Raw genomic sequence first — 13,113 nt, forward strand, 5'->3', positions numbered from 1 at the left:
AACACTGCAAGTACAGCAGTAAATGGGCACTTGTAAAACTTTAAAACCATCAAACAGCCTTTCATTTTATTAATGCTTTATTGAACATTATAAAGGTTTTGTAAAGTATTTTTTCAAATATTTTAGGAATCTTTATCTAAATAAGCACAACATGAACATGCAAAGAGGTCTTGTGATGATCATCTATTTCAGGAATTTTGAAGCAAAAAACAGGAAAACAAAAAAATCAAGATTCTCTCAGTGTTAAGTTTTCTATGTCCTGAACAAAACCAAAAACCCCAGACAAACATCAAAAAGACTTAAATTAAGCTTTACTGACAGGTTTTCTAATTACATTATCAAAGTGGTACTTTGTAGGGGCTGAAGTAAGAGTCTGAACATGTGCCACAATGCTTCCATACTGTTGCTGTTAAAAATCACCAGGAGCCTTTTTTCCTGTTTTTGTCACCCCATTGCTCTTTAGCAAATGCAACAACAATCAGCAGAGCACTGATCTGATTGCATTTAACTCTGTGTTACCATAGCCAGGCCACAAAAACAGGCTGTCTGCAAGGAAAAAAATCATTTCCCCCAGGCTTCATCATAATTAGAGAATGAGCTAGACGTCTGGTCCTGCCCAAGAATGCCCTTTTTAGGAATAAGCATCTGATGTGAATTGGTTGCTAGATGACAGCATTTTTAGGATAGAGGCCGAAACAGTGAGACAGAGAGATGGAGAGAGTCCAGTATAAATGCACACACCAGCAGCTGCACTGAGTCTTGGCTCTGCTCTATTTATGTACACCACATTTAGCGGTTTCCTGTGTTACCTCTCCCACCGGGAGAGATCAGAGGCTTCATACAGTTTACAGAAGGTGAGTTTCATTATAGCTTCACAACAGCCATAATGCAATAGAAGCTATTGACAGTGAGAGTCCAGAAAGAGTCCCATGGGATGTCTTGGATACAGCAAGCTGTTGAGTAAACAGAAGGTGTGCTGGCTTTTATCTGATTTAAGCCCCGACTCTTAAGAAAAACAACTCTTTGCTCCACATGATGCCTCGTAGATTTTCACAATAACACAAACAGATGAGCTTGGTAGTCAAACAACTTTGGGGAGAGAATCTGTCTGGTAATCACGCTGCTTATTTTATATGTTCAGCTGAAAGATACAATGCTTCTTTTTGTAGAACTTTGAGTTTCTTTATTGATTTTAATTGGAATCACACTAGTATACCAGTTTTACTTTAACACCATCAGACAATATTAACTTTTTTGAGCTGCTGCCTACTGTCATTTAAAAACATGTCCAATGTGGTGGCAGCTGATTCAATCCGTGTAGCGGGAAGGTAACATTTGGACCACAGCTTTGTCAGCTCTTCCATACTGTTCATGTCTTTTGTTTGCTGCTGTCTCACCTTCCAGAGTGTTTCTGCGTCCGTCAGCCCCCACCACAACATCAAACTCAAAGTTAGCCACAGGGTGATCAGCAGGTCGGATCGCAGCCCTCCACCCAAGTCCTGAGAGAGAGAAACAAGCAGAGAGTCAAATACCCATAATATAAACCCAAGGGATATTCCTTCTGTGCTGTACCCTTGCACCAATCAATCCACTCACACCATGTGGAGTTTCAACTGAGAAGGGTTGATGTTTTGTTCAAGGACATTTCAACAGTCCCCTTCAAAACATCGCTCCTTCCTGGACCACTTAATTTGTCAGTACAGAGACAAATGTTGAGAATGATTAGGCACACTTCAGCACTGTTGGTGCTTATAGTTGCTATGTTGCAGTTTTCAGTAAGACTGCTCTTACTATGTTGCCAGTAAAACAAGGACAAATATGGCTATTCATGCCTCATTTCAAAATGAAAGATGCTTCATAGCTATAAAGTCAAATACATCTGTCTACAGAGTGCCGGTGTGGATTGTTGTGCAAGTAACACACTATGATAAATGCCTGAATTATTGGTTTAGATTTAATAGCATCTATTTTAAGTATGCAGTGTTAGGTGCTGCAGAAGCGTGAGACCAGCACAGTAACAGCTCGGCAGTTTGTTGTGCAATATCACCATGTGGAAAAATGCATTCCATAATGTCAAGAGCACAGCTAAATCTGTCACAGCAGAACAGGAGGTAGAGATCTGTGTCTAAATTTAGGCAAGGCTCTCGTTCTTATCAGAATATTGATATTACAGCTGAAGGGGACAACACCTGACAACAACATGCAAGTTCTTTTCTTCTCAAGAGTTTGTAGCCCACTGTGGGATGGGAGGGCCAAGCAGTCATCGACAGTGATGTGAACTTTCTCTGAAAGCAGCTGCATATTGACTTGATGCAGTTCTCAAATTAATCTAAGTGGATTGGAAGTGCTGAATGTCAGTAAAATGTCATGAGATGAGAGTAAAAGATTCTACTACTGTGGTTTGTTTTAAACAAAAGAAAAGGAAACAATGTTCATTCACTGCTATTTGTATATAGTATGTACTGTATACATTTGAGCAGGGAATGGAAGTGAGACAATATACTTGACCTCCACTAACCTCATCTAAATAGAATGAAAAACAAGATCAGTGCCAATGTTTGCCTTGTGCTTACTGGTGGCTGTGAAGGAAATTAAATACTGCAGAATGAGAAGTCCCATGCTGCCTAACCAGCTGTGAGAAGCAGCCAAAGCTGCACAGTAGGAGGGTAAATAATGATTCCCAGGAAGTCGCGCACGTGTCGAAGAAACTGACAAATGCAGCTTGATGTTTATAACAAGCTTTACACATTGTTAAATTTCTCACTAAATATCCCAGTTGTACAGTTCCCAGCTGTTTAAATCTCCTAATGTCCCCAAAGCTTTCAGGTCATAAACCAACTGTCAGTGGATGAATATAGTCAAGTCAAGTAGCTTTTTATTGTTATTTCAGCCATGTACAGTGGACACAGTGCATGGTGAAATAATGTTCCTCCAGGACCTCAGTACAACACAAAAACATATACAAAAGTATAAAAACCGCACAAGACTACACGTCTAAGAGACAATTATACCAAAGGCCCCAAATGGGACTGCACATATCTAAAAAAATTAGACTAAAAATCCTAAGAATATAAATTCACGGTTCATCTATTGTTTGGACATGTAACGGAAGTGAATGTGTCAGTGGATACCCTCATTTTTCTGATCCTCTGAAGGTTCCAGCAAATCAACAAACTCCACATTGATGTGAAACTCCACCGCAACAATGAGGGCGACCTTCAGGAGGATCAGCTGCAGCTGCTGAATGCCTGTTGGACACAGACACATGCACACTAATGTTTGTATACACGTGCAAGTTTTAATTCTCAAGATACAATACAAAGTAAATAATATAAAATACCATACAAAATAAAAAGATAAAACACAGAATAGATCCCATTAAAATTGGTGGGCCATAGTTTTTAACTTGAATACAGACTGCACAATTTCAGTGTCCAGTAAAATAAAATACTGTACATTTAATAGGAAGATCAGGGTTCAGAGAGGTTAATGTGATTAGAGGTCACCAAAAAGCAAAACCTGGGAACCTGGTTTTTATGTTCTGTCAGATACTCACTGATGTGGTCTATGGCCCCAACACAGAATTTGCCACAGAACTTTTTGGCCCCAAGACCCCGCAGGTCATGGATGGTATAGGGCCAAAGGTGCAGCACGTTGTTCCTGGAGAAGGAGTCTCTCTTCTCAATCACCACCACTTTGGCACCCATCAAAGCAAGTTCAATAGCTGTCCGCAGACCACAGGGACCTCCTCCGATGATGAGGCACTAAGTGAGAGAGAGAGTGAGAAACTGACCTTATCAGCGGCACAAGGCACAAAGAAATGAGCCACATCACGGTATCATCTTTGTCATATTAATAACAAAAGACAGACTTTTCCAGGAGCGTGTGTGGTGCAAAATGGTTCATCCTAATTGTTTATTAACATAACCAAAGGACATTACACCAGATAACGTAGATCATGAGAGGGAACAGCACTTTACTGAAATACTTGAGAATTTAGAGGCTGCGTGTTTCACTCAAGGGCACTTAAGTCTTAAGATGGTTTCTCCCTGTGTGCGTGGGGATTGCTAGTAAAGCACTAAACATGAGGAAGAGAGTTTACATGTGCCTGAAGCAGTGCATTTACCAGGAAATTAACCAAAGAAATTTCTTCAAACAGCTTTCACCAACATACGTAAACCATCACTAAAACCTTTACATATCAAAAGATGTGATTCAAGCACCAGCCTCCGTCAGGAATGCATGATGTCAGTTTGTTGAGGTTACAGCGTCTGAGAATGTGTGGCTCACTGACATCAACGTCTTGACTGGTGAGATGAGAGAACTGATGCATGTGTGCTGGCACAACTATCTTCCTGCCTTTGAAACATATCAAGAGGGATTGTTTGTTAATGTTGATTTGCTGACATTTAATCCAGAACCAAAACCACTTCTGACACTTTCCCCTGCTGTGCTCATCAGAGTGGACAGCCACTTGTCTTGATAGCTTCAAAAATTTGTGCAAAAGTATCATTCATTTCTCAGGAAACATTTACATTTTTTTGGCCTTCTATTCATTGAACAGCAGAAAGAGCTATCACTTTGTTCAATCTCTAAATCCCTGCAATGTGCAGACAGGGGTTTGTCATATATTTTAACAGGAGGGCTCACTTCCTGCTACCTTGTGTGCCCAACAACCAAAGGATGTGGAAGCACCACTCCTATCAGTTCTGTGAAACAATCAGAGAGGGTGCTGTTAACAGTGCTCCCAGTGGCAGCTAACCAAAATCCCCCATCATACCTTAAATGGCTCTCTGTTGCTGCACCAAAAATAATATGACTCAGCTTTAGTCATTCAGTATTCTCCATCTCTGAGTGTGTGGCTCACCTCCAGGGTGGTTTCACTGGGCTTGTGGGTGATGAGGGACACAGTATTTCATTACGTGTTGCCTGGGGTTATCAGGATGAGGTATTCTTCAGTATGAAGCACACACAGGTGGTGGAAACGCTGCCTGGACAAGCCTGCCTGCCAGCCCAGTTTTTCATGAGTTTTATTAGCTCGATGTACTGTATGTTCACAATGTGCATGTTTTGTATCTAAACTAGATCTGCCTATCAGCCAATAGCAGAGATGGGCTGTTTGTCTGAACACTTTTCCGTTTTCGGATATATTTCCACTGTCTGATATACTTTTACAGATACGAGGCTTTTCCTGAGTTAACACATCGGCTCCACATCTGCTGAGTCAGGACGCAGACGCTTCCTTTCAGCTTCCCACCTGTGACCAGCTCCACTTTGCCCTGATTACATCTGTCCCCTGCCGTATAAGTGATCCAAATCAGCAAATTATTTTAACTTGTACTCCTCTGGGCTATAAAATGTCAAAATACAGTATGCTGTATTAAATGTCAGTCATAATCCCCCAGGCCCAAGGCAACATTATCATGTTTCCTTTATGTATTTATGCTTCTACCACTTGACTGTTTGCTTCAGCCCTATAAGGTACACAAACAACGTAATCTCAAACCTAAAACACAATTGTCAAACTGTGACTGCAGAGGCAGTTTGCTTTAAGGTTGTGATCTAACCTGTGTACTACTGTATGTACAGTAAACTGAATCTGGGGAGTTTCATAAATCCAGCAGAAGTGATCCCTGCAATGTGCAGACAGGGGTTTGTCATATATTTTAACAGGAGGGCTCACTTCCTGCTACCTTGTGTGCCCAACAACCAAAGGATGTGGAAGCACCACTCCTATCAGTTCTGTGAGACAATCAGAGAGGGTGCTGTTAACAGTGCTCCCAGTGGCAGCTAACCAAAATCCCCCATCATACCTTAAATGGCTCTCTGTTGCTGCACCAAAAATAATATGACTCAGCTTTAGTCATTCAGTATTCTCCATCTCTGAGTGTGTGGCTCACCTCCAGGGTGGTTTCACTGGGCTTGTGGGTGATGAGGGACACAGTATTTCATTACGTGTTGCCTGGGGTTATCAGGATGAGGTATTCTTCAGTATGAAGCACACACAGGTGGTGGAAACGCTGCCTGGACAAGCCTGCCTGCCAGCCCAGTTTTTCATGAGTTTTATTAGCTCGATGTACTGTATGTTCACAATGTGCATGTTTTGTATCTAAACTAGATCTGCCTATCAGCCAATAGCAGAGATGGGCTGTTTGTCTGAACACTTTTCCGTTTTCGGATATATTTCCACTGTCTGATATACTTTTACAGATACGAGGCTTTTCCTGAGTTAACACATCGGCTCCACATCTGCTGAGTCAGGACGCAGACGCTTCCTTTCAGCTTCCCACCTGTGACCAGCTCCACTTTGCCCTGATTACATCTGTCCCCTGCCGTATAAGTGATCCAAATCAGCAAATTATTTTAACTCTTACTCCTCTGGGCTATAAAATGTCAAAATACAGTATGCTGTATTAAATGTCAGTCATAATCCCCCAGGCCCAAGGCAACATTATCATGTTTCCTTTATGTATTTATGCTTCTACCACTTGACTGTTTGCTTCAGCCCTATAAGGTACACAAACAACGTAATCTCAAACCTAAAACACAATTGTCAAACTGTGACTGCAGAGGCAGTTTGCTTTAAGGTTGTGATCTAACCTGTGTACTACTGTATGTACAGTAAACTGAATCTGGGGAGTTTCATAAATCCAGCAGAAGTGAATCCATCCATCATCTATACCGCTTATTCCTGAACGGGGTTGCATGGGGGGGCCTGGAGCCTATCCCAGCTGACATTGGGCGAGAGGCGGGGTTCACCCTTGGACAGGTCGCCAGCCTCTCACAGTCTTCCCTTGATATTAAGTCTAAATCTAACTTGAACGAGCTTCTTCTGTTGAATCAAGGTGTGTTAAGATGTGTTTCCACTATCGGAACCCAACGACACCCTACTTCACCGTGCATAACCTCCCAGGTTGACGCGAACTGTCCTGTTTTGTTTTGCCATTGTTTTTTCTCTGTGTAGGTCTGTCTACGCATGCACTCAGCTGAGTAGAGGGAGAACAGACATCACTCTTTATCAATCAGCCAGTACCAGAGACTGTATGAGCAATTTATCAAACAGCTATTGAACAAGCAGAAATGTGATGTCTATATCGCTTTTCCCAGGGTCCACTCACTGAAGTTCCCATTTTACCTCTACACCAGTGAGTGCGTTTACACACCGTTCTTGTAATGCTAATAGCTGAGGTGTGAAGATGCGGATATTTAACCAATCACAGGCAACTGCTCCGCGTGTATGCACCCTCTCCTCCCTCTTCACGTTCCTGGAACTTGATTTTAGTACTACCTCCTCAGGGGTGTCGAAATTTAGCTCCTGGAACGCACCTCAATAGCAGATGGAGGGCAGTGGAAACAAACACAGAACCCATGAGTGTCACCCAGCTCAACGCTTTCGGTAGATTCCTATAATGGCAAATCCCTTTATAGTCTCAGGATTAAAACCACACTGTGGCACTCAACTCTGATCATATCATAGCCATCATATCATGGCTTTAGAAAAAGATAAATTTGTAATTTGTGCACAGTAGACTTTGTGAAGGAGAAACCCACTGTGTCAGTGCCACTGCAGCAGCTGTGTCAGGCCATAAAACACTGACATCACATCCTTTAAAGACTGCTGCTACAGTGGGAATATGAAGACGAGGGACAGAGCGATATCACATCTGTCACTGTTATAGAAATGAGCTACCATAAACACAGTAGTCGTCACCTTGTGATTCTCCCAGGGAGAAGTGAAATGAATGATCAAGTAACAGCAGATTGTCTGTCCTGTGAGTAATAAAACAGGCTTCATACTGCACATGTGTGCTCATTAAATCCAAGACCTTTGAAAGAAAAGGGGAAACTCTTAAATTCAGTATAAGGATACACTACCTATCGAACGGAGGTATCAAATAAGTGATTTACGCCTATAAACCCCTCACCTTGCACTTAGATCAGTGACATAAATTTGCAAACTAACACCATACTGAGAATGACCCCAAAAAAGCCAGCCTAAAAAGCAGGAAATACATTGTAAACAATGTATGGTGTACTTTGGAAAATGCCCAGCAATAACAAAACTACTCTATATAATATGCATGAATTTATTGGGCAAAACACATAACATCCCTTTTAATATGTACTTAATTTTAGATCTTGCTCTCATCAGTAAAATAATTATTATAATTACTATAATTTTTTGTGGTATAAAGCACAGCTGTACAAGTATATCGTCAAACTTACCTTGGTGCCCACACAGGTCTGGCCTTTTTTGTATTCCTTATGGGACATCCTCTTGTCCAACTTAGTCCATAATGCTTTGGCCTTCCAGGAGGTGACCTTTGCCTTCAGACTGCTGTAGAAGGTGCTGTTATCCGCAGGGTCGAGGTCCAGGTTTGTGCAGAGCATGCTGAAGGCCTGAAGGGTTTCCTTACAGGTCGAGGCCTGGACAAAGTTCTCAAAGAGCTTCCCCACATTATCCCTTTCCTCCTCGGTCTCTCCCATCTTCCCCCACTACAATGGGGATGGTTTTGTTGTGCTGAGGCTCCTTCTTACTTCAGCGCTCTCTGCCAGATGTGGCTACACCCACAGCTTGGCCAGCACTGCCATGCCTAGTCTGAGAAGGAAAAGACACATAGCGTAAGAGTCTGATGTCATCTCATGGCAAAGAATCCAACACACATGGCTTTGGGCATATTCTATTATTAGCCTGATAAAATTAGTTCCATTTCATTACATTATTTCAATGTATTTAATCTGTGTAAAGATTAGAATGGTAATTAATTTAAGTGGAGAACAGCTGCATTTTATCAGCTCTATGACTCCAGTTTACATGATCTAATTATCAAGAGGGCTTCCATTCCTCATCAAGACTCACTATCAACCGTAAGTCAATATGCCTTTTGGAACTCGGTAAGCTTACACCCACACTCACAAGTTAACAAGTACAGACAAGGCTGTGAGAATAAAATAAGCCAGTCCATCATTGTCAAGCAGCTGTCAAGCACATTTACTATGTGTGTTTCACATAGGCTTAAACCTATAAAATGATCTGTCTGTGGTTCTTGATACTACTTGTTGGTTCAACCCAGGCCCAAACTTTTTAACAGCTTCAGGGTTCAGTGATGGCTCTGCAGAGAACAAAAGGTTCAGCCTGCAACATTAGATTTCCACCATGGAAAAACTATTAAAATGGTTCTGTTGAGCAGGAAAAACAATGTCACTTTAACAATGGGAATCATATGTAAAACATAAAACAGTAACAGTAACAGTATAAACAAAGGTATTGTGCATCTCAGTAGATCCAAAGAACAAGGCTTCCTTTGCTGCAGTTTAATCATTAATCAGGAAGGGGGGGGCATCAATCAAGGTCAAAGACTGAACATTTAGAGAAAGGTAGAAAGGGCTGCCACTTATAACTTCCCAGAATTACCTCATACTCAGTATTTATTCCTCTAGCTTTAGAAAGGACACGAGATCCTTGAGCACTATGGGAGCTTTAGCAGTCTTGCCTGTAATAAGACTGTAGCGTTTTTCCATCTAGCTCTAGTTGTATATTTTTGTAGTAGCCATGAATTTCAGACAGTATAGTTTTTCTACATGAATTCCTCCATATAGAAGTAAAATACTTCTTAATGGCAAGGCTAATGTAATAGCTCCATGAACTCAAGACTATGCATGCTAATATTCACTATACGTCACATATGGTATACAGTACATACAAATACTACTGTTGGGTCTTTGAATTTATTTGCTGGCACTTCTACAGTTTGCAATTCTTATACACACAATATTTTGACTGTATATACTAGAGCCTGCTGTATATTATTGAAATCCAAAAAACACAGTTTCTGTTGAGCACTTTCTACTCCTAGAGCGCAGCGCAGATCATGGATGAGTAGACAGGAGAAGTATTTGTCTAGTGGTATTTTTCATTCCAGAGGAAAACCAGACAGTGTTTTCAGCACTAAAGAGAGAGGTCTTTGAAACAAATTGTAAAGCACACCCACACCAGCACAGGCTGATTGGATGTGACTGGGTACAGAAGTCCACCCTCTACTGAGGTATGTGCATTCAATGTGCTTAAATATGTGCCTGTGTGTCAAAGATAAGGTTACTAAAACACGCTCTCCTGTTAGAATAGAGCAGAACAGAATTAAACACAGTGTAGTTCTCTCTCTCTCCTCCAATCAAGCATGAATAGTTTTAAAATCATGCCAGAATTAAACATCAAGGCAAAATGTGGAAATTTTCTGCATTAACCATGTGTGCACTCACTTCGGAGGAGACCACAGCTTCCGTAAGTTTTGGGAAAAATCTGCCTTTGATATTTTAATGTCCCATGGAGTGGGATGGGCAGGGTTAGAGGAGAGGTCAGGCTGGCTGTGTATCTCTGTATCAGACTCCCACAGTAATCTATTGCTGTCACACCACACCCTAAGGCCTCAGGCGCCATGAAACTGTTCATAGAAAGCTTTAGTCTGGGAAAAATACTCCACCATATGCAAATCAGACACTACATTCAGTCTTGGGTTAGAGCATGTTTGGCTCAGAGTTGAATGGTGTGAGATTTTGAATGTTACTCCTTTTGTCTCCAGGCTAAAATTTGCATATTCATTTCCAACGTCCTCTTTGGTCGTGTGTTTGCACCCTGTTTTGACATTGTTGTTGTTGCTTTACATTTCAGAGTAAGATTCCAGCAAACCAGCCCACGGACATGCTGTACACCCAGGTGACCCCCAGCCTCCTTTACAACACCTTCAAACAGCCTCTTTCCTCCAGTCATCCTCAAACTCAGTAAGCTGTGCCACATGGCTAGAAGAGCTCTGACCTGCTCCATCAGCACGAGTCTGACACCGTGCTCGGCCTCTCGCTGGCTCCACCAGTCAGCTACTCACAGCACCACCTCCATAGTTTTACTCTGACTGTCAGTAAGTGACAGGCGATGACTGAGACAGGCCTGATATACGATGCAGGTGCTTTAATCTTTCATCCATGACAGGAAAATTGCTGTGTTTTCTACCATGTGGTATGTGGAGTGTTCAGGGCCATATTATCTTCTACAAAGTCTCTGTGGAGTCTTGACAACTGAATTTAAAATAGGTTTGTTCTGCAAAAACCAGTAAAATGAATATCTATAACACAAAAACAAACTTTAGGTTTAAGTGCTGCTTGTTATAAGAACAGCAGAGAATAATGTTGATATCATTTTACAGACATTTTGGCCAGTGTTCAGTGACCTCTTGTGCCTTTGGTGGAAACAAAGACATGATGACTGCTCTTATGATTTCACATTTTAGGGCCAGGTAAAGTGGCAAAATAGCACAAATATTAAAACCATCTGTTGTACAAGTCTACAAGGGCTAATGAGCAGGTATCACTTAGTGTCTTCATAGCAGAGTCAGTGCTCAAAACTGCATTGTTGCTGACCGAGTCCCGTGATTTCACCACCCCAGTCTGACAGAATGGAAAGTCACTTGTGGGCAGACAGAACAAACCCACAGAGCGGCTGTGAAAATACAACTAATGACACACAAAGCAAAAAAGATGGAAAGAAGACACGACTAAACCATGTAATGTTTAAAAGTATCAAAAGAATTTGACCTCGTGCAGGTTTTAAGTGTTCTGTCTGTTCAGAAAGCATTCTGATTGAGTGAAAAAGATTGTGGCTAACTGAGAAAAGCACAGAAAGCAACTCAAGTCTTTGCAAACATTGAATCATTTATATAATAACCTGTTAGCTTTATTCTACAACTGTGAGAAACTGCCCAAAGAGAAGTATCTGCACTTTGTGCAGCACAGATTCATAGGGCGGATATGTAATCAAGTATACATACTGTATAGCAGGCTATCTGTTTCTAGTGTGATAGAAGGAATGTTAGGAATATAAAACATGTACTTATTACACCTGGATGGTTTTAATCTTTTCATTGGATTTGTTGATAATAACACTATAGAATATTTCCATTCTTATCCCAAAATTATGCATTTAACACGTTGTACAGCATAAGTATGACCACCCAATAGTGAGTGAACAAGCGTTAGCCAGAAGCTACTTGCAACAGCCCGTCTTAGTTTACACATACAGAATAAATCTGGCACTGACAAAGCTGCAATGTCTTCATAGCTTCAGGCTATGAGAATAGGAAGCTGACAACACAAGGAAAATGCCGGGCGTGCTGGGAAATGCACATACAGTCAGCTAGTGTAATTACAGACTGGGCTGGAGAAAACCAGGAAGGAACCCGCTGCAGGCTTGAGAAGCAGGCAGCGTGCCTCAGAAAACCTTACACCCACGTGAACATCAGTCCACCAGCTCTGCCCTTCACCAGGCCCCAGAGCTCCACAGTATTATCCCAGCCTTATGAAAGCTGGCTCCATCTTCACACAGTAGTGCCAAAACAAAAGAAGATCTATCAGAAGCAAGGCGGAAACACTGGCAGAACTTAAGAGGAGAAAACTGTTCATTTACACCAACAGAAAAAAAGCTTGTGAAGCTACGGGGTTGCTGCTCCACGAGGTGTGTTCATCACATGATTTATCTGGACACACTGAGCACGGTGATGCCACACAAACAATTCACTTCAACAAATATTTTGACCCTAATTACACATTCTCATGTGTTACAATAAACTATTTAATTGAATCTATTACCATTACAATGACTGTAAAAAAGAAAAATGAAAGAAGCTATCAGAACAATATAAATTAGCAGAGATCCATCAAAATGTACGAAACAAACCAGAAGGTGAAGACAAGTTGCAAACTGAGTGGCATGAGGGTCCAATATCCATGGATATCTTTCATTCATCCACATAAAAGCAGGGCACTGTGAAGGTTTAGGTGGCAATGTTACAGCCTGGCAGGAACAGCAGATTCTGTAAACCCACGGTCAGTAAAGCCAGGCTCAGAATAGACAAGAATCATGTTGCAGAAGAAAACAGCACATGACCTAAAAAGATACCCACAGAGCTAGAACCTGTAAACAGGAGTGTCTCTGATGGACACACAAATGTACAAAGTCCAGCTCAATAAAAAGCAAGTGTCCTGGGTTCAGCTGTGTAAAATGTAGCAGGAGCACAAAATAATACTTCTCACAATAAGAATTAAACATAGCAGCCCTGACACTAC

General features: G+C 41.5%; 1 protein-coding gene across 5 annotated transcripts in view; it reads right to left on the reverse strand.

Moving 5' to 3' along the window:
• mical2a (microtubule associated monooxygenase, calponin and LIM domain containing 2a) overlaps positions 1-13,113 on the reverse strand; it is a 31,605-nt gene that overhangs the window by 15,482 nt on the left and 3,010 nt on the right. For all 5 annotated transcript variants that reach the window (XM_020605026.1, XM_020605019.1, XM_020605012.1 and 2 more), the window contains exons 2-5: positions 8,227-8,599; positions 3,557-3,764; positions 3,132-3,248; positions 1,398-1,499 (exon numbers count right to left, since the gene is read on the reverse strand). In XM_020605026.1, coding sequence (XP_020460682.1) covers positions 1,398-1,499; positions 3,132-3,248; positions 3,557-3,764; positions 8,227-8,487 — 688 coding nt within the window. In that variant the 5' untranslated portion in view covers positions 8,488-8,599. The remainder of the gene's footprint in view (positions 1-1,397; positions 1,500-3,131; positions 3,249-3,556; positions 3,765-8,226; positions 8,600-13,113) is intronic.

This window comes from Monopterus albus, unplaced genomic scaffold (assembly GCF_001952655.1).
Source record: "Monopterus albus unplaced genomic scaffold, M_albus_1.0 scaffold4.1, whole genome shotgun sequence".
Lineage (NCBI taxonomy): Eukaryota > Metazoa > Chordata > Actinopteri > Synbranchiformes > Synbranchidae > Monopterus > Monopterus albus.